Below are 26,281 nucleotides of genomic sequence, written 5' to 3'. Positions count from 1 at the left end.
ACCTACCTGGAAGGGAACTCATTTTAGCAGGAGGACGTCTATATTCATCATGCCGGCACCACTTGCAAAAGGTTCGCCAACCCCTTCTCTCATGGATGCTCTCCCCGGATGATCCGGGCGGGTACTCGCGCTTATCAGTTCCCCGCAGAGGAGTGGAAAGTTGACGATGGGAGCAGGTATTATAGTCACCGTCTCTGTTCTAGTTGCGACTGGTGTTGCTGTCTACCAGTCTCCTCAGTTTCAGCAGTGGATGACTACCTCCAGACGCAAGATCGCTGTGGCCTTGCACAACCTGGGTGATGAGATCCAACCAAGCGACTCGGCGTCTCCGATTCGGGAAGATATCTCTATGACCGAAGAGGTTGGGGAGGCTGCTGAAGAGCGCAGACGGATCGCCCGCGCAGAGATCATGCGCCGAGCCGCTTTCCTAGAATCACGGCGCAGCGGGAAAGACTCGCACCGGCCTCTCGATAGCTTCGACACCCTTGTAGATCACGATGGCAATCTCCGCATGACCAAAGAAGAACACGAACAAATCGATAATAACGTGGGTATTTCGACAGGAGTGGACTTGCACGAAACACCACTTCTTCGCCGCGGAGGCAAGTCTGATGAGCCCGATGGCTCCATAATGAGCGGAGAAAGACTGCGCATCGACGTACATTCGGAAACGACGTCTCACCACCCTTCGGAATCGCTTGTACAGTTCACCCCTACTTCTGAAAGACCGGGTGAAGACATGTTATTCGACCCATTCTCTGACTCGCCCGTGAGGGGACAGACACCTGTGTCTATCTCGGCCTCGAGCCATACGGAGGATAACCAACCTGTTTATTATGCTCACCCTCGCTCGGCCTCGAATTTCAGTCAGCAACCAGAACTGCTTGCCGACCTAGATGAATTCAGCCACGGAAACCAGTTCCAACACGAAGTCTCGTCCGCGCCATCCACGGCGGGCAGCTTTAGCCATGTTAATGAATCGATCGACGGCTTATCTGATGGAACCCTGAGTGATCTGGGTGGGCGTTCGGTTGGAATCGCCACACCCGCCAGCTGGTCTGAAGTGGGTAGTGTAATCAGTAACGATGATGCTGGTCATCAGCAGTTGCTGTAAGGGGACCATCTCGGGGGACGTTTTTCCCTTTGTGTTTTTTCGGCCAAGACCTCTCAGAGAGGCTGGGTAATATGGCGCTAGCTGGTTGAAGGATCAAGGAATGCTGGATTGCTCAAGGAGGATGGCGCATGGAGTCTTACTTGACGCTTGTTCGTACACGCCGAACAGCAATTCATGGGTACCAAGGTAGAGCTCATTGTCCAATCTATAGTACTCATCTCTATCATGTCATCGGGCTCAATCTGAGTCATGATGGTTCTTGAATACATTGCTTGTGTTACTATGCGCACCTGCTGCTCGATTTGATGTCAAGATTGGCATTTAACTAAGTGCAATGCCCTTGTTAATTCCGAATTCCGCCCCGACGTGCCACCTCCACTCTGCCTAAACAGGAAGCCCTTGCTGGTTGGCTCAATGATTGACTCGGACTTAACGTGTAATGTCCGAGTCGTCGCACCGAGTATAAAGTGTATATTGTCGAATCTTCTCTAATGCCAGATTGGAGCATCAATCCGACACTTGTGAAATCGGACATCTTACAACATGGCCACCACACCCCGAACGATCGTTCTCATTACCGGCGCCAACCAGGGCATCGGCTATGCAGCGGCCAAGCAGCTGCTCGCCCTCGAAAACTATCACATTCTTCTGGGATCTCGCAATGCCGAGCGTGGTGCCAAAGCTGCCGCCGAGTTGGACCCAAGTGGCACGTCCGTTGAGCCGATTACCATCGATGTGACCGACGACGCATCTATTCAGCAAGCAGTGGACCATATTGCATCGAAGCATGGCCATCTGGACGTGCTGATCAACAACGCCGGAATCAACAATGAGATGCCTCACGTCTCAGAGCAAGCGGCGCCAAGCGACAAGCTCGACCTACCTCGTTTACGCCAGATCTACCGCGATGCATATGAAGTTAACGTGTTCGGTGCAGCGCTGACCACGGAAGCGTTCGCTCCTCTCCTGGAAAAGTCGACTGCCAAACCCGCCCGCATCGTGTTTGTGTCTTCGCACACAGGCTCTATCGGCCTTCGTCTCGACAAGTCGACGCCCTTCTACGAGAAGCAGTCCATTCCCGCCTTCCCCGTTTATCGCAGCAGCAAGACGGCTCTAAACATGCTTACTGTACACTATGCGTCGAAGTTCCAGGCGAAGGGCTGGAAGGTGAATGCGACATGCCCGAACCTGACCAACACGGCTTTCACTCGTGGCCGCAACATCGGACGGCCTGCATCGGAGTCTGCAGTCAACATTGTGCGACTGGCAACTTTGTCGGAGGATGGAGAATCTGGCGTGTACTCGGATGAGAATGGAGTGGTGCCTTGGTAGAGAAAATCGAGTGAAAAGTCTCGTTTCTTAGTATATACAATTCCATTTGTGGCGTGCGATGTCCGAGATCTTGTCTCCATAACGAAATTCAGAGTGCATGACTGGTTTCATATCCAGGGGACAACATGAGAAAGGACAAATAGGAAAAGAAAAGCCATCTCATATCCACAAGATCCTTTGAGCATAAGAATACCAGGGTGGCAACGGAACTTCTGGCAGCAGCAAAGAAAAGGGGATCCCCGTCTTTGCCGTTTTTTCCACTTCTTGACATTCGACGGGACGATAATTGATCAAAAACAAATCAAAGTGTTATAGAATATAAAAGCAAGCCCATGCAACAGCGAGAATTCGCATATGGTCAATCCATCTTGCTGTCGGAATATCCAAGATATAGGATCTCGCGTTAATAGTTTTCAGGGTTATCCATTTCTTCCAAGGGTGTTTGTTTTGATTAGTTAAGCGTACGTCCTTTGCCCGGTAAATTAGCAAGCGGGAGAAGAGCAATATCATCTTCTTGATTCCTATTTATCGGGTCCCTCCTAGAGTACCAGTTATAAGCCCGGATTGCCCTGTCATTAAGCTATTCAGATAGCTTGCCCCTAGGCGAAGTAAGGAAGGTGCAGGATGATCGGTCTGCGGACGCGTCTTACAGCCTCATTATCCGCACCATTTTCCCTTGCCCGGCCACGCTATGGTCGACCGTTGCTGCCCTATCGACCAACTCACACCATGGCGCACAACCAGGCAATCGAGGAGCAAACCCTCCCATTCTATCATCGAAAATGTTATTACCCAGTCAAAATTGGCCAGACCTTTAACAATCGATATCGGATAATTGCAAAACTTGGTTACGGCGCCTACTCCACTGTTTGGCTTGCATGGGATGAGAGGTCCTGCGCCATCGAACTTGGTTTGATTTTGGCATGTCTGTTGCTAACTTAGAATTAAGGGCAAATGAATATGCTTCGCCGAAGGTCTCTGTGCAGACGGATCATAATAATGTCGGACATTCTCCCGTTCTCAACGAAATCAACATGCTCCGGCGTTTGAAGCAGTTCGCCGACGAGGACCATCCTGGGCTTGACTTTACACGACTCGCGCGTGACATATTCGAAACTGAAAGCCTCCACGGACTTCATTACTGCATTGCATATAAGCCTCAGGGAAACAGTGTCCGCACATTGCAAGAGACATTCCCTAATGCGATAGTCCCCAAACCTCTGGTTAAATCCCTGATACATCGCCTATTCTTCGCCGTGAACTGGCTACATGCGACCTGTGGTGTTGCCCATACTGGTCAGCTAGTATAATGACGTATATCTTAGATCTATACTTACGGATGGCCAGATATCTCACCTCAGAATGTTTTGATCGAAACTGAAGACGACACCAGCCTTCGAGATGTCGAGGATCAAGAGGCCCGGAGTCCAAGCTTACCGATAACATCTACAGACAACGGGGCTGTGTCGACGATTGTCTACCCATCTAAACCTACCATGCTGGAGCTCTCTGGCCACCCCATCTCACAGACTTTGGTCAAATGCGACTGGTCGAAGGATGTGTGAATCGAGACTGGTGGATGTCCGATCTCTATCGCGCCCCAGAAGTGCTGTTGCAGCTGCCGTGGGGGTTCCCAGTTGACATATGGTCGATTGGGTCATGGTGAGTCGAGCACATCGTTGGCTACAGGCAGCACAACACTGACCCTTTTCTTATGACACAGACCCTCGAGCTTCTGGAAGGAAGAAACCTCTTCGATCCGATCGATCGTGTTCATGGCCAATATGTACTTCCACTGGCTTTAGCACAGTATATCGGATATCTCGGTCCCCCTCCACTGAATATCATCCAGCAGAGTGCCCTTTTCTCGACGTATTTCGATGCAGAGGGTAAGTCTCACCATTCACCTTTCAACGCCTGTTCCTGACTGAAGGGCCATAGGGAATTGGGTTTCCGAGCCCCCGATACCAAAAACGTCTCTTGAGGACTTTGTCACGACAATCCCACCTGGAGAGGAGAAAGATCAGTTTCTGCAGTTCATCCGGAAAATCTTGACGTGGGATCCGGACGTGAGAGCTACGGCAAATGAGATTATACCAGACGAGTGGCTCATGCGGCCGGTTGAGGAGATGCTGTAGGAGGAGGTCATCGGGTGTACAAGAGTATAAGATGAGATCATTTATGTTAGGACAGCATCATCAATGATGAGGAAAGGACTTTTTTCTCTTTCTTCATTGCCACTTATGGGCCTTGGTTTATCCAGATCATCCACAGAGCAAGGGAGGTACCCTTTTAGACTAGGTCAGTAGCCATATCAACTGCCAGATAACAGGAATATCATAATAGGCTCGGGGGAGCCATTTTGATTTAATGCTGACCTGGACTATATAGCGTTAGCGGTATATACAATGCTGTACACTAAATTCGTTAAATTTCCCTTTTCAACTTGTGGAGGGTACGGTGGTAGAAAACAAGTCTTCATGCAAGATAGACCAATCTAGAGTCGGGAATCAAATTTCACCTTATATACCGAAATAGAAGATGCCATACAAACCCAGTCAGCAACGTGGCTGTTGGTAGTCTGTGGACGGTTCCCCATTTCCTCCGTTCTTCAATAAGAGGATCAGGTATTCCCCCCAGTGTCCATCAATGGTCAGGTTTACGGTGATAGCTCGACTTTGATATTTGCCTCCCTCGCGTCCAGTTAGTCGGCACTAGAAGGATTCTCCGAGGCCCATCAAGCTCGATATCGAGTTTCACCCAGCCCCTGAACTCTGGTATGGACATTCGTATAGAAGGCGATGGAGTGACTAGCTCGGAGAACCCAAACCTCTAGTTCAAGCACATCTTCTGAGTGGTAAGATGACCGGACGAGGCAAGCACTCGCACAGCTCTCTCTCGTGGACCCGTGGGGGCTGTGCGACGACGGGCGCGAAATAGATAGCACCAAGTAGAAAGAGAGCCTTCCTTTCCCCGCCCGTGAGATGGAAAAGTTTCTCGTTTCCACCTCCCATAGTGCAGTAGTATAGAGCAGGACTCGCAACCACTCTGCCCGCTGTGGCCAACTTGGTCCCATTCTTTCTTCCGCTATGGCGGTAGCCACCTTATCTGGCCAGGCTGTGGTGCTTCTCTGCGGGCTCTTGGGCCTTTATATCGTCAGGCTGATCGCGAGATATGTCAAGTTGATGCATTTTGGGGGACCCTCGGGGTCTGGTATCTCGAACTGGCCTCATAGCATGGCCATGCTTCGGGGTAATTGCCACGTGTGGTACGCCGACGCCAACAAAAAACACGGTGCGAGACATCTAGACATCGGCGCTGTGCTTTGCGTCTCGTCGGGTCTTGCCTAGCTAACACCGATTCGAGCCAGGCCCGATCGCCCGTGTCGCACCGCAAGTGCTGATCACGTCCTCTCCCGAGGTTTGGAGGCATGTCAACAACAAGCCTGGCTACAAGCGCTCCGATTGGTACTACAGAGCCACCCGAATCGAGTACCGGCGAGACAATGTTTTCAGTCAGACGGATAACTCCAAACACGACCGACGGAGGAAGCAAATGGCTCCAGGGGTATGATCGCTGCTTCGTAGATGTATCCCCCCATAGACCCTGGCCGCTGATTATGACACAGTATTCGGGAAGGGAGAACAGCCAGCTCGAGGGGTCGGTAGATGAGCGACTCCAAGATTTCCTGAACCTCATCCGGTCCAAATATATCTCGTCTGGCCACGGTGTTGTGCCCATGGACTTAGCGAAGAAAGTCCAGTACTTCACACTCGACGTCATCAGCACCGTCGGCCTCGGCAAGGCGTTCGGCATGTTGCAGAGTGACCATGACGTGGACAGCTACCTCCAATCCAGCGAGGAGGGACTGGCTATCGGGCATACCGCCCTTGCCATGGGCTTCAGCTGGATTGCCCAGGCACCATTCATTGGCAAGTTCATTGCACCTTCACCCAAGGATGAGACCGGCTTCGGGAAGATGATGGCCGCCTGCTTCCGCCTCGTCGACGAGCGCGCAGCAAGCTCCGGCGACAAAGGATCTGACATGCTGGCCTCATTCATGCGCCACGGTTTAGCAGGGGATGAGCTGCGCAGTGAGGCACTAGAGCAGATCATTGCCGGCTCCGACACCACGGCGGGAGCCATCCGTGGCACGCTTCTGCATGTCATCACCAATCCCCGCGTGTACCTCAAACTACAGCACGAGATCGACGACGCCGTGCGCTGCGGCCGTGCTCCAAGAACGGGCGAGGGCCTTATTACTGCGGCCCAGACGAGACTGCTTCCGTACCTCCAAGCTGTGATCCGCGAGGCTCTGCGAGTCTGGCCGCCTGTTGCGAATATCTTCCCGCGCGATGTCCCGGCAGAAGGCGACACGCTCGTCGTCGACGGCGAGAGCGTCTTCCTCCCGGGCGGCGTCTGCATTGGCTACTCGGCGTATGCGATGCACCAGAGCGAGGAGATTTTCGGCAAAGATGCAAAAGCCTTCCGACCCGAGCGGTGGCTCGAGTCGGATCCTGCCCAGTTGGCTGTCATGGTGCGGACAAACGACCTCATATTCGGTCACGGTAAGTTCCAGTGTTTAGGCAAGGCAGTGGCGCAGATTGAAATCGGAAAGTTGGTGTTTGAGGTGAGTCCAGACAAGACCTCCCGTCGTCCTTTGTCTCTCGAGATGGACTAACCGCCGGGATAGCTCTTGCGCAACTTCGACCTGGCGCTGATCCGTCCGACTCGACCCTGGGATGCGCGGAACTACCTTGGTCTTTTCGCGATCTCCGACATGTGGGTGCAAGTGATGGAGCGATCGCCCTATTCTGCTTAGCCGGGTAGTGCCAGGGTTGCGGAGGGAAGACTGGTGTTTATCAGTCACTTGACTGGCTTCGACCTGCGATCATGAAATCCGGGGTCAAACTGTGGCTGTATGAGTACGCGAAGAACCACGCACGGTTTTAGTGAACTCAACGCATAGTAATTTATGTACCACTAAATCTATTCCCAGGGGGCTAACGCGCCCTGGTTCTCGAAGAAATCGGAGAAACGTAAGAAACCCGAGAAAACCTACACTGGGGAGAGAGCGCGGAAGGAAAAGAGAGCTAAAGAGAGCTAAGGGACGAAGCTATCTACACACTGCGCACGTCGGGGCTGGCTGCCTAAGGTTGCCATCGCCATCACTCTCAAAAGGGACCGTTCAGAAATTTCGCACACGTCTTTGAATTCAATTCTGGTAAGCTATATCATAAAGAGGAAGGTAATGCATCGCCAGCGGCATGCGTCCTCGAATGGGTTTAATGATTGAAGCTATTTGGAAACGAACGAAACCAGAGATTGAACAGTCCAACTGACACCCGAGTCGATCGCTCCCCCCCCCCCAGCACAATATTCAACTTCTCACTTCTTAGATGCCATCTCACTTCTTAGATGTCACTGACATGGGCGCTGACAGCACACTTGAAGTCGGCGGTACCGTAGTAGATGGTGTAGTGGTCGTTGGGAGAAGGACCGGTGGACAGCTGCTGGCCGTACTGCCAGAAGAGATCACCAGCGTTGGTCTCCAGGGCGGTCTTCTGCCACTTGAGAGAGTCAGAGCAGTGGTCGTCCTTGATACCGTATTCCTCGAACAGGCAGGGCTTTCCAGCGGCGTCGCAGATCTGGGCGTGGGCCTTGATCCACTCGTTGCCCCAGGAGTTGTCCTTGATACCCCCTAGGAGAAGTTAGCGTACTGTGTGAGAAATTCTTAGAGGGTGTTCTTACAGTCAGAAACGTAGAGGTGATAGGTTCCGAAGTCGATACTAGGGGCAGCAAGGTTCTTAGCGAAGTCGCTGCCCTCGGAGGTACCGTAAGGATAGGAACCATCCGATCCGACCTTCAGGCCCATTCCCTCTATATAACTAGTTAGAACAGTGCATCGGTTGTATATCTCAAGGAAACAAACCTTCACCAGTAGTAACCATGTGGTTAGAATCGAGGGACTTGATATAGGCACTGGTCTTGGCCACCCAGTTAGCGATAATGTCGGTATCGCAGCCAGAGCAGCGGGGCTCATTGGCCAGCTCCCACGCAAAGACAGAAGTAGAAGACTTGTAGCGAGAGACAACGGCCTTGATATAGGCCTGGTAGACGCTCTGGATCTTAGCGTTGGTGTACCATTCGGTCTTCGAGCCTCCGTAGGCATTAACGTAGGCGTCCATGCCACCGTAATCATCCCAGTAGTTGACGAAGGGAATAATAAGCTTGATGCCGTACTTCTCAGCAGTGGAGACAACGTAATCAAGACGCTTCAGTCCATCGGCACCAGTGTTGATAGTAGTCTTGCCGGTGGCCTTGTCGTGGAGCTGGAAGTAGACAGTTCCAGCGGACGGGGCGGTGTTAACATCGTTGAAACCCCAGACACGCAGAACCTTAAGACCAGAGGTCTTCAGGTTCTTGAAGACGGAGTCAATATCAGCATCGTTGGTCAGGAATGGCAACCAGTACGCGTTCGTGCCAGCGAAGTACTTGGTCTCGCCATCAAGGTTGAACTTCTTGCCATCAACCTTGGCAAAAGAGCCGCTGCCAGTGCTGACAGGGGCCAAGGGGGTGGAAGAAGCCGGGGCCATAGTAGACGAAGGCTTTCTGGTGACAGAAACAGCAGTCGAGAAAGTGGTTCCTGCAGCGGAGCTACTGGCGACAGAGCTAGTCGGAGTGCTGGTCGAACTGCCTTCGAAGAAATTAGTCTTGAGCCAACGAATAGGGGGGTTTTTTTTGAGGCGTTGTATCTCCTACTTGGTTCGCAGTGACCGAACCACTTATTCAGATAGACACAAGACCATCCGGACTTACAGGCCGTGGACCCGGTGTAGGAGATACCTCCGCAACGGTCCCAAGGACCAAGTTGCGCGGAGGCAGCTCCCACAACAGAGAGAATAGCAAGAGAAGAAACGGAACGCATCCTGTGCGGTGTGAGAGAAAGAATGAAAAGGGAGGCAAAGTTGAAAAGAATGTTGTTGCTATGATGAGAGTTGAAGGTACTATGGGCTACTTTTATACCTCGCTCTAGACGGAGACTTACCATTCTGTTGGTCTCTATCCGAGGCTTCACAATAACTCCTTGAAACCATAGTTCCTTACTTTTTGGAACGAGAATTATTCTGACAACTTGTGAAAAAGCATATGGAGTATAAGATCGACAGTGCGGAGTACGGAGTATGGCTTGGCTAATCGGAGTTTTCACCTGATCCACCAATATGAACCTATAAATCGCGCCCCACTTGCCGATGAATTTGTACTAGCTAGTGTTAGTCCTTGAAGGAAATTAATCTAAAAGGTCAAACCTTAACCCTACTCGGAACTATCTAGGCGGACCTCCTGATCTTCTTCACACACATCCGTGCCGGATCAGGTAATTTCCGTCTAACCGCGATGAAGCGAAATGAACAGGAAGCTTAACAGGGTCTCGAACCTGAAAATCACAGATCGAAACTCCACCGGCCAATTCTCTAAATTGTCAACTAAACTTTTGCTTCTCGGAACCCCTGTCAATGCATGGAAAGGCGCAAATGCGGATCCTCTGTCCGACGAGAAATCACCCGGATTACCTTTCAGGGTGTTATGGAATGCGGGGTACATCTTCCTGGAAATTTTATTCTCTAAAATATCCTTCATAACATACAGAGTACATGGTACAATGTAGAGAACAAGACAGAAATAGATTTCAGGGTCTTGAGGTTGTTGGTTGAAGCGGATATACAGTGTGAGACATTCTCGTGAAGTCAAACACCCAACCCGTTGGAGGCCCATTCCAGCCCCTTGATATAGAAGGACATTAAGCTTGGACTCTACTAGTTTTATTTACTGGGCCAATCAGTTCTAGGATGAGCATTAGACAAGTGTTCCACAATCAGACAACATTCATCTATAATTTATCGGGGCTAGTAGTCGGATGCAGGGTCTTGTCTCAAATAGACACTAGTATCCTAGCAAAACTACCTAGTCATGAAAGCCACAATACTAGATATATTAATTCGCCGACGGGTACGGAGGGAAATAGACTAGTCGAAGCACAAGGCCACTTTTGGTAGCATCGAGACTGTAGACACCCAATGTTGATGAGACAAGTGCCAAGAATACGGAAATTAGACAATGAAAAGAAGTCTCAGTTACCGAGCTTAAAGGTATTCTCACGTTCAACAAAGTACGTTGTATATCGAGCATCGCGAGTATAAAGCCTCCGAACCCAACGTCGTCCTTGGCTACTTTATCCCAGCGAAAAAGTCTCGCGTTCTTTACTTCTTTCATTCTTTCATTCTGTCGATTACTTTACCATCCCTCTTCCGGTTCAAGATGAAGTTCTCTCTTTCCTGTGTTGCTGCCTTCTTCGCGGCTACAGTGCTGGCCACCCCAATCCCCGAAGATGCGCTCGCTAAGCGCGATGACCGCGGTCACTACACTGTCTCTGGCCTTGGAGCCCACAAGAAGGCCATCCTCAATGCTGGTGGCAACACCCTCGACCTTGCCATTGCCATGCTCGAGATGTAAGATTTCAAGTATAACACACCTATTGTATAATATTGACAGTCATTCAAAGTGCGGATATGAACACTGGCAGCTACCCCTATGGCGACGGCAAGACATACGACGCAGCAAATTTCGGTCTGTTTAAGCAGAACTGGGGTATGCTCCGCGTCTGTGGCTCGCGCTACGGATTTGTTGGCAAGTCCGAGTCCGAGTGGAACGATGGGGCTGTTCTCAAGTAAGGAACCCCTAGGTCGTATGATGTTTTACCTGATGACTTACCTTCGGAAAGCTCCAACGTCTATGCCGATGTTGCCTCCCGCTGGGACTGCCAGAACTACTACGGCTATGACAAGTGGTTCGCTGGCCACCGCGACGGTTCTTCCGGTCTGAACAACCCTTACACCAAAGACATTCAGAGTAAGTTTTCAAAGATAGTGGGCTGCAATCGTGATGGCGACGCTAACTGGCCTTTGTAGACTACAAGTCGGCTGTTCAGTGGATTCAGCAGCAGATCGACAGCAACGACTCCTACAAATGGGATGACACCCGCTTCTGGGTTAACGTTGTTGCCATCTAGGCAAAACGCAGATTTTAACCCTCCCCACTTTCTGATTCTATATACAGTCTTCGTTCTCATGATGGATCTGAAGCTGGTTGCGTTGGCCGATTCAAAGCTCTAAGTAATATATATGGCTGTTATCTAGATCTTTGGTGATCGAACAAACACCACAATGTTATGTGAGAGCGAATTTGAGTTGCCTTTATTGTGACCAAAGCGAAATCTTTCAGTGTCATGGAATCTTGGTGAATCAAAAGATCTCAACAAGTGTAATGTGTACAATTTGAAAATTATAGCCAAGTAAAAACTCAGAATATAAGGACGGATGGAGTGTTATGCCAGGAGTCCTCACTTTGGGAGCGTACAAAAATTTTCTGTATCTACTCCATAGTAGTCAAGCTCTACAGTGTATAACATATTTAACCACCAAGCAACACACACCACCAAGCTAAGCTGTTACAACCCCAGCCCTTGCAGAGACCACTCCACAATAAGATAGAAGAATAAATTTTAAGTATATGATCTAGAACATATTACACACAGTAAGAGATAGGAAAGGGATAGAAGATTCTCTGAACTGGCCTGGTGCCTGCCTGAACCTTCAGGCATCCAGCCATCAGGTAGTGCTAAGCCTATTAGAGTAGCTTATATATAAAATATATCCTATTCTGGAACAGCCCTACCCTATAACCTTTATACTTCTCTTACTCTTCTCTCACTCTTCTCTTACTCTTCTCTCACTCTTCTCTTACTCTTCTCTTACTCTTCTCTTACTCTTCTCTCACTTACTTCTTATATTTCACTCTCTCCACACTACTATACCTCCCTCCCTATATTATCTATTTTAAATACCAAAAACTATTTCTCATCAAATCATGGCAACAGCGCCTGCACTTACACAATCTGCTACACGTGGCTCTAAGCATGAGCTCTCATATGCATCTCCTCTGGTCATCCAAATGCATAGAGGAGATCGACCAGATAGGGAATCTCTTGAGAGGCATGACAGTAAGCGCCAAAGTGAAGGTTTCAATGATGAGGATGGGAAACTGGGGGATGATGGACGCAAGCATCACTCTTGGGGAAGTAGCGACGATGAAGGCCGACTGACCCATGACAACCTACACAATGAGGATCTTTGCATCGGGGGGCCATATTTGTGCTCCATTCCTACAGCAAGCATACCTGTCCCCACAAATCATGTCAATTTCCGGTTGACGTGTCTCGAAACGCATGAAGGATGGGAACTTGGCCAGAAAATCCTCAACATCATCGACAAACACCATCTCAACCAACGCAGCCTCAGCGTCAGGTTTTCTTTCTTCGGCAGGCAGTCTATTATTGACCCTGAGCCACAGCCCTGCCTGACTCTTTACATCCCAGCTAAGAGAGGGACAGTGGATGATACTTGGCTTCAATGCGCAAGAGAGCTACGAGATCTCTTGATTGACAATAGCCTTGCTTCTTGCTCGGTAGAAATTGCCGACCCCATGGTTTTCACGCCGATGAATACTTATCCTGTCCTCCAAAAGGATAAAGTTTTCTGGGAATGGGAGCCTCTCCTGAAAGAACTCTTGGTTCGATTGGACCTGACTTCAATTCGATTCATTGGATGCTTCCGACGTGGCAGAGGCCCCAAGCTCCTGGATTGCTCACCAACCCTGTTAATACTGGTCGATCGCAGCCAGGACTGGACTCAAACCCGGGAGAACGTCGTTTCTATTCTTAAGAAGCGGCGTCTCCAAATGCTGGCTGTTGAAATTGTTATGGATAGGCCGGTGTATCAGGCGGGCCGCAAAGGGATCAGCACTGGCCTTCTCGAAGGACTTCTAAAGAATGATGGCCAGACCATGGCAACCGAATCCATTGCTTCATCCCGAAACCACGACAGTAGTGGCACTCTGGGGTGTTTCCTGAATCTCAAAAACCCATCCTCTGATGAGTGGAGGACCTTTGCTTTGACATGCTGGCATGTGGTGGTCCCCCCTTTCGATGGCCTCTCCCATGGGGATAAAAAGGGTAAGTACCTTGTATGTTTCGAGCCCTGGCAATACTGACATGACCATCAAGTAATCGAGAACTGGAACAAAAATGGTATCCCACCAACCATCGCCAACACGGATATTGACCGCCTGCTTGGCGTCGATCACCCAACTCGACTTGCTTACAGAGAAGGAGTGTCGAGGATGGAGAAGACAATTGAAGAAACGGAAGGTCAGAAGCAGTATCAGATGTGGCAACAACTTGAACGTGATGATGCACTCGAAATGCTCAGTAACCACCATCGCCGGGGCTATGAAAAGATCAAGTCTGATATCAACAAGCAAAAGGATGATCTTCAGACCCTCCATGATCGTTTTAAAAATGGCCATCAACTGCTTGGACGCGTTTTTTCTGCCTCTGGTTTCAAGCAGAAGAACTTTGGCCTCGGAAAAGATGGTGAAAATTATTCTACGAATCTTGACTGGGCCCTTGTTCACTTGAGTCCTGCTCGCCAGCCATCCAACAAGGTATGTGACTGTAATTAAATTATTCTTATCCTCTCCTCTACTATGTTACCTCCTCCCTTCAGCTTCTATCCGCTAACTACTACTCTATCTTTGTAGTTCTTCGACGAAAGACCCTGTGTTATCCCCCAGGGTTTCGCCCCGCGTTCGATCTTACAAAGCCTAGAGATGCATGGGAATGAAGTTTTCATGCACGGATATCGCTCTGGGAATAGAATTGGGGCTTACAATGGACTTCGGGTCGCCAACATTGAAGCCAAAATGGAGGGGGCTGTGACCACAGTCACTACCTTTGAGTATTCCATTACTGGTCTTAGTGGAGAGGCTTTCTCTGTGCAAGGGGATTCCGGTGCAATGGTGAACTGCAAAAGAAAAACACCAACAGGCACTGAGAGTGTTGTTATTGGGATGGTTATTGCGGGTTTTGAGAAGGAATCACCCGCTTCACTCGAGCGGATTTTCTGCTTGATGACATTAAGGAAATGACCAAGGCGAGAGATATCGAGCTCTTCTGGTCCCCTTGAACTTGCGGGCTTATTCAATTTTTTTTTCTTGTCCCCTAAGTGTATATTGAGAGAGTACTAGGTTTTCGATATACCCGAGTATAGCTCTCAATTGAGGGGCTCTTTCCGGATCACTGGCGGCCACTTGGGTGGATGCGCCAAAGTAAATTTCGTCGTAATACCGGAAAGGTGTAAGGGGAGTTCATGATAGTAGGGCCATTAAATTAACCAAAAGGAGCAGCGAGGAGCAAGGGAAACTTAGCCAAAGGGCATGTCAGCCTGTTTGGGGGACTGCAGGAAGATTTAGGAGTTCAGGCGAAGGGGCTGAAGACAAGGGCGGCAGAAAAAAGAGAGCCTAGGTGATCCCCAACAACAGCTAAGATTCGTGTGTGGTCATTATACTACTAACCCGCAGGAGTGTGGCCACGGTACACAGAATCCTAACGCTCGATGTACAGAGGATGCCGCTTCTTTCGGGAAGACCCTACTTACGCTCGGCCACTGTATTTTAGCATATTTTCTCTAGCTTCGAATCAACATAGTTCTCGTCCTCTCCTAGTTGGACCATGCATTTCCGATAGAGCGCGGACGCGACACTAACTAGTTGACTACCAGGGCACCCAGAAAATCGACACTTGACACATAGGCACACCATGTCTATGTTGCGTGGCCGTTGGGTTAATATATTTGGACTTAATAGTACTTTGTGTTCGGGGGCAGCCCCTCTTTCTGATCCCTCTCCTAGGATAGTAGTCAATACTCACACTGCATACTGCAAATAATGATTGCAATTGAATTAAACATACAAAAAGGTCTCCCAGGCTCGCTGCAAGAAGCTTTTCATCTTCGAAAAGATATCTGTCTTTAGGAGTCATGTCCTCCATTGCAGAAAAGGTTTTCGCAACATCAAAATCGATCCAGACCACACGCTCTGGCTCGCCGGGAACAATAAGGATGTTTTTTGGGTAAACATCAAAATGAAGGACGAGGGCCCGATGAATTTCCTGAATGCCTCTTAATACCCCGACAAAACGGTCTATGGAGTAGTTGACACAGTTCAGCGATTCTGTATCTGCCAAAAACTCAAGGATAATGGCCTGTGGGTGGAATTTGTCGCTTGCAAAATGATTCAGATGTGGTGAAAAGAATGCTGGATTGAGGCGATCAATATATCCATAGCAATATGGAACAACGCCACTGTCGCAGACACCATATGAAAGCAGGTGGCTGTATGCGTTGACTTCACAGCGGAATCGATTCAGATCGCGGCCTTTCTCGGTGAAACCCTCGTCGCCATTGTCGTGAAACTGTGGATAATTAGGCAATTATCACACAACAGAGGATATTCCAACATCTTACAACTTTCATTGCATAGCGCTCGCCATGAAGCTGGATCTCATATATGGAGGAAGCTTCAGAGTGTCGGAGATCTCTTCTGATTTGTATCTGATAGGAATCAGAATCCAATGCTGGTAGTCCCATCAATGATGCATACCCAAGTCGCTGTAAGACTTGAGTTGAGTGGGGTGAGGAATAGCCAAGAGAGCGAAACAGCTGGGTCCTGGCCAAGTAAACATCAAACAAGCGATGAGATGGCCGCTCAAGAACACACTATACAAAGAAGAGGGGCGCTAAGTGGTTTGGCCCTGGCAGGCTTGAGAGAGAAGGAGAGAACTGTTGATTCAGTCTAGGAAGAAAGAAGCTTAAGGGCGAGCTCCCTGTCTACACTAGTGGAGCCTGCGGAGGGGCCGGAGAAAGGTATTCCTCCGATAGTATCTTTTGTCTCCTAAATCCCCCTGTCTCTTCTCTTCCTGCATTCCACTTTACCTCTCCAAGTCTTGTTCTGTTTGTATGAATGAATCCCTAACTGTATGTCTTTCCTTCCTCTATTGAAACTAAGCATGTTTTATCTGCAATTTTCAACATTGGAGAATTATTTTGGTCCAATAGGTTAGCGCCCTTCGAGTATGCATCCTTCCTCTCAACCTGCACAGCACATGTATCTTTGATCACACACTAGTTAGCCGCGCGAGTCGCTGTTAGCTTAATAGCCAATCCCTCTAATCCCCAAGAACAAATGGATCTCTACTCAGGGCTACATAAAGCTTGCCTATTCCCTACCGTTGTTCATGTAAAGACTTTGACCATATATTGTTGTGATCCTCATACCCAGCCAGCCCTATGGCCACCCAATCTTTACTTCACTATCTCTCTATTGCGCTTCCATCGATTCCTCTTCAGGGAGCTGCTCCTTCAACAAATACTACCAACCCGCGATATGGCGCACCTGATATTGATCATATTGTTTCATGGTCTGACTTCAACTATGGAATTATGTACCAAAGATATGGAGCGATATTGAACGCAAAGCAAATTCACCCCGATCCTTTTCGATCACCCCCAGATGGGATCAGAGATGAAGCTACATTCCACCTGCGGTTCGGGGAGCTGGTACTACCTCGCATTCGACGCGCTCTTCGTGCTGGTTTTGAGCAGCTTGAACCACAGCGCTTGCAACGCCAACTTTCTCCTGTGAAGTTCGACGGGGGAGAAAGGGCTGATATCCTTGATCAATTCAGGCCGGATACAGCATTCTTTGTTGCTGGAGGCAGCAACATCACATGTCCAAATCGAGCTCCTGGTGACCTGACAGTCTCATGGAAATGGAGATCTTCGATGCGAGACTCGGAAATACGGCGTGATCGGCACGAATACAAGCAAACTTTAGCTCAAGTGAACTTTTATATGAAGCAGCATGGTGCTCGATATGGATTCATACTTACAGATGCTGAGTTTGTCGCTGTCAAACGGCTCAATGCAAATGGTTACCTGGCAGTTGCCGAGGCGGTCCCGTGGAAGAGTGGTGGTATGGGGAATTTCTCTGTGCTCTTGGGGCTATGGTACCTTGGTATGCTTGCAGCGGAAGACCAGACTTGGGCTTTGAACGGGTGAAAGGCGGTGCAGAGACCACTCGATTATGGTGCGAATGATAACCCCACTTTAAGTTTCGAGGACCATCTTTTGGACGGTATACTGAGCTAAAATCCAGGGACAGAGCCGTACAAGGCTGGTGTTATTCCCCAGCCTCGGAATTGCTGTGTTGGGACCCAGCAATGTGCATGTTAGTGGTCTTTGTTCAATTCTACAAAGTCGAAAGCTTCTTCAATTCTTGACTCGTCAAACAACCTTGGCATTGGTTTTCCCAATAGGGTTTCCCACTGCTGTCACGCAAATGCGAAGGATTTAGTATAGAATCAAATGAAAATGATGTTCTGATTTTTCCAGTCACCCCATCAAGGATTTGTAACTTTTCTGAGTCTCATATCCTTGATCTACTACAGTATTCTTACATCATTTCAAGGAATATGATGATACAAATCAGGTCTATAGCATATCGGGGGAGTCGATGGTCTTCACATTCGGCAACCAGGTAAAAAGACCATGTCATGAGCCTCTGCTAGCCATTCGGGCATCGGCATTGCCATCATATACTACACGGACATTTCAACCATTATAATAAGAGCGTTTCGCAATAATCTGGTCAATTCCTGGATTATGGACAGTATTTTCCCAGCGATATGTTGAACTGGCAGGAAAATCACAATAGAGCGTGGCAGAGCGTACCTGCAAATATCCGGCCAGGACAAGTCCCAGCTTAGCCCTAAGGGGGTGAGACAGGCCAGCAGCCCTCTAGAGGCAGTAGGCCTAGGGGGAGAGGAGGACAGCGGTAAGGGAGAGGTTTTAAGATAGGAGGCAAGTATAGAGGGAAAATATAAATCTGCCGCAAGCATCTGGGCACTGTTTTATGCCTGTTTCATCGAGCGCAATTTATTAATTGGTAAATTCTTCCTACTTGATATTGTTGAGTAGTATCTTCTGTCCGTTCGACCTTAAAAAGGTCGGAATAAATAAAAGAAAAACATACAACAGCGAGGATTCGCATGTGGTCACCCACCATACTACTAACTCGCCGGCGTGTGGCTTAAGTACGGCTGAGCGGACGGGAAGCCCTGTTCTCCACACCCTGTGGTCGTATGTGGTAGACATAACATTAGAATGGAATATATAGTAAACTAAATTTGGGTGGTTATGAGTGGACAAACCTGTCCAGATCCTATTTTCTAGTAAACTAAATTTGGGTGGTTATGAGTGGACAAACCTGTCCAGATCCTATTTTCTGCCATGACTGCTGATTCGACGAGGAGTGGTATTGGAAGGCAGCTCATCTCCCTAGTGATTGGATCAATTACCAATAAATTCTCTTGAGAAGCAACTATTTTTAATGAATTTATTTGTGATTGCCTCCATCAGCACTATCTGCTCATCGTTTATCATATACCACGTATACAACCTCTAGCAACCTTAATAGTTGATACGCATGCGCCATCTCACCAGCGTATATCTAGTCACTATGGCCAGTATTTTTCTGCAAGCAAGAATGAATGAGAAATAAGTGATCTAAACCAATATCCAGTTCATCCTAATAATTATATTTTTATCATTATAACATATGCATCCCATCAAAATTAGTCATTAAAGTATTAAAAATGTCCTAGCCAATGGCACCTTCGCCATATATGTGGGTCCGCCTACAACCCTCACGGAGACTCGGATTTGCGACGGTGGATTTTGTTGTACCTATGTAGACTCGTTAGCGTATATCAAAAAACAAGTATAGGTAATTGAACTTACTGTCGCGAGAACCATCCGAAGCGGCGAGAGGAACTTGCCGAGACGCGGTCTTGGGACAAGTTCACTTGCTGGAAAATGTTTTCAATTTGCGCAGCATCGAGCTTTGGCGCATTGGTGGTGCTAGAGCGGGCCGATTGCAGGCTGGTGCCGTAGGGGCCAGTGCCGATCATAGGAACAGCGACCATTGTGGATTGTAGATTTGGATTCAAAGGAACTTGGGTGGTTTGGTCTGGATAGCGTGTACCAGGGGTGGTATTGGAGTAGTGAGGAGTGAGGAGTGAAGTGAATTGAGGTTGATGATACTCGGATTGCTGGCGATCGAACGCGTTTTTATCTTGTTGCTGTTCCTCCCCTAGTATATTTCTGGTTAGATCTTTTGCGTGTTTTTTTTTGGCTGTCATGAGACGGCGATGCCGAAAATAACCACCCGGCACGGTAGAATCCGATCCAGCCCCTAGAAATCGCCACCAGTCTAGGCCTATCGTAGGCCGATCACCCGATCACCCGATCAAAGAATTTTTCCTGATATCTTGACACCCTCTAAATTGGTTAGCCTACCACACTTTTCTATGAGTGATTTTCGTCTGTCCCGTTTCGCCCACCTAGAACATTCCTGAACGATAACAACCCTCCGCGGATGAGATATCCTTAATTCGTTTTGTCACACGGATCGCGCGGCACTGTGCTTTGACTGATGTGATTGGCTGCGATCGGACGCCCGACTCATTTTCTACACTTCGAAACCTGTTCGCCAAGGCGCTTATTTTCAGGATGCCCTGTGAAAGGGTCCCTCGGTACTATTGACAATGCACGTAAGCTCAGCTTCGTGAGCGATCTGTAGTATTGGCTTGATTGATTTCATAGTATTCAGGATGCCATAAGTATACTAAGAGCCCAGTATGGATATAGAAACAACAAAAGGTCTATAGAGAATGATCACAGGGGAATAATTACGTTGGGCAGAGTTGTAGCCTTGCGATGAATACTTACAGACATGGCAATTATAAGCTAAACTTAATTTAGTAGATAGGCCTAGGGGTAGTGGATGGCCCTTTCAGACCTTAAAAGAAGCGGACTCGATTATCTAGATAAGGACTATATCACCCGGTTCTCACCTCTTATCGCCATATCTAGAACATTCCCTTATCCTATGTGTCAACTCTTCTCGCCGCTCTCAGGGACTAGGGTGATGAGGGCAATAAAAGAACTAGCCATGCAGAATACCATAATCGAAGCCTATTAACCCGATAAATTGGCGACAAATACCACGATCAATCCTCTAACCAGGACACATCATAATAACCGTTCGTGCAGCACCAACAGTATCCATCTCAATACTGATCGGCTGACACAGGCGCGCGAGTGTTCACCATTCCTATGTGGTTCCAGTCCTATGTCAAGAGGACGCCCACAGGAAAGACCGAAGAGGGGTATGGCTTTCTACCTGGTTAGCTAATCTTTATATAATAAAGGAGAAATAAAGAATTTACTATAACTCTTTGGTAGTTACTGGTACCGCCGGTAGATGCCAAAATAAGCTTGTTGGGTGACTGCCCAGGTGGGTTTCACCCGACGACCTGCTCGGTTGATCTAGAGCATAAAGCCTATCCACGGATGCGGCACAATCATTATTCTCTGAGAACTCCTGTTCTCCCTGGAAGGAGCAAACATATTCTGAGCAATGGGGAAATCAAAGGCGGAATAGCCAGGAAGTGAGCAAAGCAGAAGGAACCCATTCTTCGAGGACGCCGAAAGAGGAGAGAAGCTTACGAAGAATGCAGAGTTTTTAATCAGGAATGACGAGAGGGAGAAGTCAAGCGAGTGCTAGAATGAGCAGAAGCAAGAAAATCCACACAGGAAATAGCGCCAAGGTAGAAGAGAAAAGCTGATCGCAATTAAAAGGGAGAAAGATGGGAGGGGATAGAAGCTTAAGAACCAGGGCTATCTACATATTTGCGCCGGTGGAGCTGCCTGGCGTATCAGATACCTCCATCAATTTCCGATCAACACCGTAAAATAGACTAATTTGCCATTTCCTTTTCATAGAGTAAATAGCTATATTCACCTCCCAGTCGTGCATGATATGCTAACCTGTCAGATTCAAATAAACGGCATCAAACGGAGATCCATGTGGAACTCACTAATAAGCAAGTGGATATTCAGCTTAAATTTGAGCGCGCTCTAGAGTGATAGGCTGGGCTTTGGTAAAGCTAGGAAGATCTGCAAAGACCTTGGAGGTGTCCGGGTCCTGCAAAGCCTTTCTTAGACCTTCGCTGTTCTCAAATCCTAGCTGGGTGGAACTGAGGTATTGGGAACGGGATCCATCGAGGGCGATAGAATACCTGATGGTCTCCCAGATGAGCAGGCCATCCTTCTTTCAGATGCTTTCTACAAATGGCATATGGGTCTGCAGATAGTAAGTCTCGTTGAACTGAATGCCCTTACAGAGTTGCGGCGTGATGGACCATTTCCAATGAATTCAAAGTCGGTTACTCTCCAGAAGAGGAAAATGCTAACCAAATTATGTTATAGACTGAGGTCAATGGGAAGGACGAATGGACAGGGTTAAAGAGAAGCGCCTGTTTTGTACCCAAGGTCGGCTTGATATTGTTTCCCAGAGGACGACATGATCTGACAGAATGTCTCCAGCAGACGGAGTTAACAAGGACCAACGCGAGCTAATCAATGAATCACCCACGAGAAATGCTGTCAGCCATTGGAATTCTACGGGTGGAATAGAGCTACACTTGCCTAGAAAAATATGGCATCGACTCCACGCGCAAATTGCCAAACCCATGGCTGGAGGTCCTGGACCGGATTTCCCGGATTCTCCTATTGCCTGCTCAATCAAAGAAGTGCCTCTCCGAAATGAACTAGTCACTGAGTTCGGGTTGGTGGAAGACAGCGGGGAGAAGAAGCATTCTGTGAACAATGGCACTGAACTTGCGGCCACGGCGACCGGAACTGACCATGGCATTGCGAGATAATACTATAACGTGGCGACTATATTGCCGAAATCTACAATACACGCTCTCCTCTCACGTATTCAACTTGTCAACAGATAATATGGTTACGCACTGCGGGACTAACGTCCTAGAGCCAATTTTACGCATATTTCTAGACTGCCATCCCCCCCCCTGGCATTATGTCACAGCAGAATTGTCAATCCCTTGAAGGATTGTACACAATTAGAGCCTTCTGATGACCGCGATACAGGAAGAATGTGTAGTTGATAATTGGAGAAACCAAGCATAATCAACAATCGCCTTCACTGTCGGGATCGTCACCCGATCCAGGATCTGCGTATGTTTCCCCACAGATATGAAATTCTGGATACCTAGGATCAGGACTAATATATCTAGCTTGTCGGGCAATTCAAGGCGTTGTTCCCACTGCGTGAAATACGCGATCCGCAAAACAGCCTTTTTCTATGTTTTCTCCACTCCTTAATCGCACATAACCTCAATGTGCAGCCGAACTGACTCAGTTGAGATCCCTTTTGAAGCAGCCTTGCTCGAGAGAATGAGCTTCTCATTTAACAAGGCTAGAAACTCTCCGAGGGTATCACGGTTTCAGGGAATCTCCATTCCTGTAGAAACGAGGTATTATCGATATTCACTATTCGACTATAGCATTCTGCCTTGCTGGCTCGACATGACGAGAATGATATTTATGAGGTAAAGAAGCGAAAATTGGAGATGAGAGAAGGTAATTGGATTGGGGAAAAGTAGAAGTGACCTGTTATCAGCGTGCCGCACCGGCGACCACAGAAGTACCTGATACACGCCCGGATAACTAGGCGTGCGCCGACAAATGAGCCTCGGCAGTTTCGGGGATACAAAGCGGAGTTTCCTGGCTACTTCTTGCCTTTCGCATCCTCGTCGATTTCTCCCTCCTTAGACTCCGGTGCTCTCTCCCTCTCTCTCCATCTCCTGTCAAGCTAGTAAGTCCAGCGCGACTACTGTCTTTATTCGCCCCTGAGCTGTTCATGATCCCCAACTCGACAGCCGCGGCACGGAAGCTTCCCCACAAAACCTCCGAGCCGCGACGGCAGCAAGAACGACGAAACAGAGGATTGCGGTTTTTTACTAACATTTTCAGCAGGTAGTCTCCACCCTCCATCATGGCCGCAGATCGCCTCAGCTCCCTCTTGAGCCACCTCAAGCCGGGCTCTAGCAGCGGAGTTAACACAATGTCAGCCGAGAGATACCTCGCCACGGTATATTGTGGACTGATCTGACAACGTTGAACAGCACCCAAAAGAACCCAGATGATGTGGTCATCACTCTATCTATACGCACACCGCTGACCAAGGCGCGCAAAGGTGGCTTCAAGGACACCGAGCTAGACTACATTGTGTACGCGCTGCTGAAGGAAACCCTGGCGAAGTCGAAGATTGACCCAGCGCTCATTGAGGATGTCTGCCTTGGAAATGTGCGTGAAACTCCCGAAACAGCATTTCTGAGGCAATATTGTAACCATCTCACCCAACGACAGGTCGGGGAAGGCAAGGCCGCCTACATGGTGCGTGCGGCCGCCCTAGCAGCCGGCATCCCGCACACCGCCGGAGCTTCCTCTGTGAACCGTTTCTGCTCCTCGGGTCTGAAGGCCGTGCAGGACATTGCGAACCAGATCCAGCTGGGTGCGATTGATATTGGTGTCGCGCTTGGCGCGGAGTTGATGTCTGCCGCCGGCGACCGGCTCGAGAAGCCCTTCAACGAGGAGGTTCTGCGCAACCAAGAAGCTGCCGACTGCATGCAGCCCATGGGCCAGACATCTGAGAACCTTGGTAAAGACTTTGGCGTCTCGCGTGAGCAGCAGGACCGCTATGCGGCTGAGTCGTTCCGCCGCGCCGAGGCTGCGCAGAAGGCCGGCTGGTTCGACGATGAGATCGCTCCTATCAGCGTCAAGGTCAAAGACCCCAAGACTGGCGAGGTGAAGCAGGTTACGCTCACTAAGGATGACGGTATTCGGCCTGGCACCACGTATGAGTCGCTGGCCAAGATTCGCCCTGCGTTCCCCCAGTTTGGTGATAAGTCGACCGGTGGAAACTCCAGCCAGGTTACTGATGGCGGTTCGTACATCTCAGTCCCATCCATGCTGCATGTTCTAATCATCTATAGCTGCTTCGGTCCTCCTGATGCGCCGCTCCAAAGCCATCGAGCTTAACCAGCCCATCTTGGCCAAGTTCTGCGGAGCTACTGTAGCCGGTGTCCCTCCGCGCGTGATGGGTATCGGCCCGACAGCCGCTATTCCCAAACTGCTGGGCAAGTTCCAGCTTGACAAGAATGACATTGATATCTATGAAATCAACGAGGCTTTTGCCTCCATGGCGGTATACTGCGTTAACACCCTCGGTCTTGATCACGCCAAGGTGAACCCGCGTGGCGGTGCTATTGCCCTCGGACACCCACTGGGCGCGACCGGCGCACGCCAAATTGCTACCATCCTGAGCGAGGCTCGCCGGACGAAGAAGAAGATTCTTGTGACTAGTATGTGCATTGGAACGGGACAGGGCATGGCGGGCCTATTTGTCAACGAGCAGGTGTAAACGTGAACCTATACGACCACAAGGAGAGTGCACAAATTGGAACAGCTTCAGATGTGACGAAATTCGATTCCCTCCATTATCTTAACATATCAATCGACTCAATAAAACCCGTCGGCCAAGATTTCTTATTTCTCATTGATTCATCAGTCTACAGCTGCCATCGTATCTACAATGATTTGGCTTCTGTGACCCGCGGGATAATGCATCAAAAGCACTGTCCCACCCACATCTCTGTCTTCAATGCTACAGTCATTCCCAGGCAGCGTTTCCATGTCATCGACGCACTATCTAGCAATCGACTGTATTGTACATCTTAGATACGGCGCTGGCTACGACGTCCCCGCCGGCTGCGCCGGACCTTCTTGCCGCTGCCAGAACTGTCCTTGGGCGGGTACTTGATACCAGAGCTCGGGCAATCCGAGTCCTCGACTAGTCAGAAATTAGTCGCGAACAATCCCGAACACAGAAATCGATTTCATCATCAGACTCACGCGGACTGGTTGCTTCGTAGGTGCCATTCACCGCGCTGCCGTAGACGTTGAAGTAGTAGTACACCTCATAGAGGGTATCGTCGTCGCAGAGCAGGGTAGCGTCGTAGCCATTGTGAATATCTCCGAGCGCGGCTTGGATCTCGGATAAAGTGTAGGTCTTGTCGTTCGAGGGTGTGATGCCGACATCAGAGAGGGCCTATACGACGAATGAATAACCAGCGTTTCGGTGCGCCAGACCATCCACGTACCGTGTAAGTGTCCAGAGATTTGAATAGGGTGACGACCTGCTGGAAGAAGTCGCCGACCTCTTCGTTCTCGTAGTAGTCGGTGTAGCAGCTGGGCTCGATGGTGTTGATGCAGGTGCCATGCGTGTTCCACTCGTGCTCCCAGAATGCATTGTTCGACTCGTCGTCGCTGAGCCAGTAGGTCTCCATATACTCTAGGAGTTCGGTGCGGCCTTGGTCTCTCAGAATGGAGGAGACGTCGGAGACTTTGCGCGAGTCGTCACAGTCTTCGCCGTAGTCTCCGTCGCAGTAGTCGGGCCTATGGAAGCATTAAGAGGGAAGGTCCTTTGGTTGGGATATTTCGAAAGACCATACCAGAGACCGTGGATGGTCCATGAGTCTGTTGGCCCGGTCGAAGGGTCAGTATCCCAGAATTGAACTTGCAGCAGAGATCCGCCGGGATAGTTGAAACAGCACATATTGGACACGGCGGTGGTATTGTGGCAGCTGAGAACAGTGTCGCTGCAGGTCTCGAGGCCGGCACGAACACCTGTCAAGAGCTGGGCAGCAGTCAAGACCACCAGGCCCGGGGACAGATAAGAGGGCATGATGGAATAAGTTGAGAATATTATGGGGCTTAGTTGTTCCACTCAATTCAGCAGAAATGGATGCAGCATTTATATGCAGCGGGATATCCGGCACGGTATGATCGGAATGGTATATAGTATGTTCTGCAGGTTGCATGACAGGACAAGCCATTGGCTGCAGATGAACGCTACCCATGGGTGAAAAAGTCCTCCGATACGCTAGATAAG

At 49.2% G+C, this 26,281-nt stretch overlaps 12 protein-coding genes across 12 annotated transcripts; 8 read left to right on the top strand and 4 right to left on the bottom strand.

Moving 5' to 3' along the window:
- Window positions 1-166: 166 nt before the first annotated feature.
- On the top strand, window positions 167-1,114 carry N7459_007099 (uncharacterized protein; the record flags this gene model as incomplete). Its single annotated transcript, XM_056946267.1, has 1 exon — window positions 167-1,114. The coding sequence occupies one exon, from the start codon at window positions 167-169 to the stop codon at window positions 1,112-1,114; it is 948 nt and encodes a 315-aa protein (XP_056798266.1).
- A 543-nt stretch (window positions 1,115-1,657) lies between these two features.
- N7459_007098 (uncharacterized protein) lies at window positions 1,658-2,446 on the top strand (the record flags this gene model as incomplete). Its single annotated transcript, XM_056946266.1, has 1 exon — window positions 1,658-2,446. One exon carries the CDS (start codon window positions 1,658-1,660, stop codon window positions 2,444-2,446), a length of 789 nt encoding a protein of 262 aa, XP_056798265.1.
- A 729-nt stretch (window positions 2,447-3,175) lies between these two features.
- Window positions 3,176-4,584, top strand: N7459_007097 (protein kinase; the record flags this gene model as incomplete). Its single annotated transcript, XM_056946265.1, has 5 exons — window positions 3,176-3,336; window positions 3,396-3,742; window positions 3,794-4,005; window positions 4,170-4,335; window positions 4,388-4,584. 5 exons carry the CDS (start codon window positions 3,176-3,178, stop codon window positions 4,582-4,584), a joined length of 1,083 nt encoding a protein of 360 aa, XP_056798264.1.
- A 951-nt stretch (window positions 4,585-5,535) lies between these two features.
- Window positions 5,536-7,268, top strand: N7459_007096 (cytochrome P450; the record flags this gene model as incomplete). Its single annotated transcript, XM_056946264.1, has 4 exons — window positions 5,536-5,740; window positions 5,817-6,013; window positions 6,075-7,076; window positions 7,140-7,268. 4 exons carry the CDS (start codon window positions 5,536-5,538, stop codon window positions 7,266-7,268), a joined length of 1,533 nt encoding a protein of 510 aa, XP_056798263.1.
- Window positions 7,269-7,860: 592 nt separating this feature from the next.
- Window positions 7,861-9,042, bottom strand: manF (putative endo-1,4-beta-mannosidase; the record flags this gene model as incomplete). The annotated part of the gene is made up of 3 exons (XM_056946263.1): window positions 7,861-8,147; window positions 8,198-8,324; window positions 8,395-9,042. The coding sequence occupies 3 exons, from the start codon at window positions 9,040-9,042 to the stop codon at window positions 7,861-7,863; spliced, it is 1,062 nt and encodes a 353-aa protein (XP_056798262.1).
- A 1,723-nt stretch (window positions 9,043-10,765) lies between these two features.
- On the top strand, window positions 10,766-11,516 carry N7459_007094 (uncharacterized protein; the record flags this gene model as incomplete). Its single annotated transcript, XM_056946262.1, has 4 exons — window positions 10,766-10,956; window positions 11,010-11,174; window positions 11,229-11,356; window positions 11,416-11,516. 4 exons carry the CDS (start codon window positions 10,766-10,768, stop codon window positions 11,514-11,516), a joined length of 585 nt encoding a protein of 194 aa, XP_056798261.1.
- Window positions 11,517-12,373: 857 nt separating this feature from the next.
- On the top strand, window positions 12,374-14,491 carry N7459_007093 (uncharacterized protein; the record flags this gene model as incomplete). The annotated part of the gene is made up of 3 exons (XM_056946261.1): window positions 12,374-13,517; window positions 13,569-14,008; window positions 14,105-14,491. 3 exons carry the CDS (start codon window positions 12,374-12,376, stop codon window positions 14,489-14,491), a joined length of 1,971 nt encoding a protein of 656 aa, XP_056798260.1.
- Window positions 14,492-15,201: 710 nt separating this feature from the next.
- Window positions 15,202-15,990, bottom strand: N7459_007092 (uncharacterized protein; the record flags this gene model as incomplete). The annotated part of the gene is made up of 3 exons (XM_056946260.1): window positions 15,202-15,249; window positions 15,315-15,815; window positions 15,868-15,990. The coding sequence occupies 3 exons, from the start codon at window positions 15,988-15,990 to the stop codon at window positions 15,202-15,204; spliced, it is 672 nt and encodes a 223-aa protein (XP_056798259.1).
- Window positions 15,991-16,689: 699 nt separating this feature from the next.
- On the top strand, window positions 16,690-17,460 carry N7459_007091 (uncharacterized protein; the record flags this gene model as incomplete). The annotated part of the gene is made up of 1 exon (XM_056946259.1): window positions 16,690-17,460. One exon carries the CDS (start codon window positions 16,690-16,692, stop codon window positions 17,458-17,460), a length of 771 nt encoding a protein of 256 aa, XP_056798258.1.
- A 1,646-nt stretch (window positions 17,461-19,106) lies between these two features.
- On the bottom strand, window positions 19,107-19,385 carry N7459_007090 (uncharacterized protein; the record flags this gene model as incomplete). The annotated part of the gene is made up of 2 exons (XM_056946258.1): window positions 19,107-19,146; window positions 19,201-19,385. The coding sequence occupies 2 exons, from the start codon at window positions 19,383-19,385 to the stop codon at window positions 19,107-19,109; spliced, it is 225 nt and encodes a 74-aa protein (XP_056798257.1).
- A 3,938-nt stretch (window positions 19,386-23,323) lies between these two features.
- kat1 (putative 3-ketoacyl-CoA ketothiolase (Kat1)) lies at window positions 23,324-24,751 on the top strand (the record flags this gene model as incomplete). The annotated part of the gene is made up of 3 exons (XM_056946257.1): window positions 23,324-23,394; window positions 23,454-24,274; window positions 24,324-24,751. The coding sequence occupies 3 exons, from the start codon at window positions 23,324-23,326 to the stop codon at window positions 24,749-24,751; spliced, it is 1,320 nt and encodes a 439-aa protein (XP_056798256.1).
- A 313-nt stretch (window positions 24,752-25,064) lies between these two features.
- N7459_007088 (T2 family ribonuclease) lies at window positions 25,065-26,074 on the bottom strand (the record flags this gene model as incomplete). Its single annotated transcript, XM_056946256.1, has 4 exons — window positions 25,065-25,180; window positions 25,243-25,438; window positions 25,491-25,785; window positions 25,842-26,074. The coding sequence occupies 4 exons, from the start codon at window positions 26,072-26,074 to the stop codon at window positions 25,065-25,067; spliced, it is 840 nt and encodes a 279-aa protein (XP_056798255.1).
- Between the last annotated feature and the right edge of the window lie 207 nt (window positions 26,075-26,281).

The sequence above is a fragment of the Penicillium hispanicum genome (assembly GCF_028827665.1).
Source record: "Penicillium hispanicum strain IBT 35686 chromosome Unknown utg000006l_segment0_segment0, whole genome shotgun sequence".
Lineage (NCBI taxonomy): Eukaryota > Fungi > Ascomycota > Eurotiomycetes > Eurotiales > Aspergillaceae > Penicillium > Penicillium hispanicum.
The sequence above is the reverse complement of the archived record's forward strand: the minus strand, read 5'-3'. Positions and strand labels throughout refer to the sequence as shown.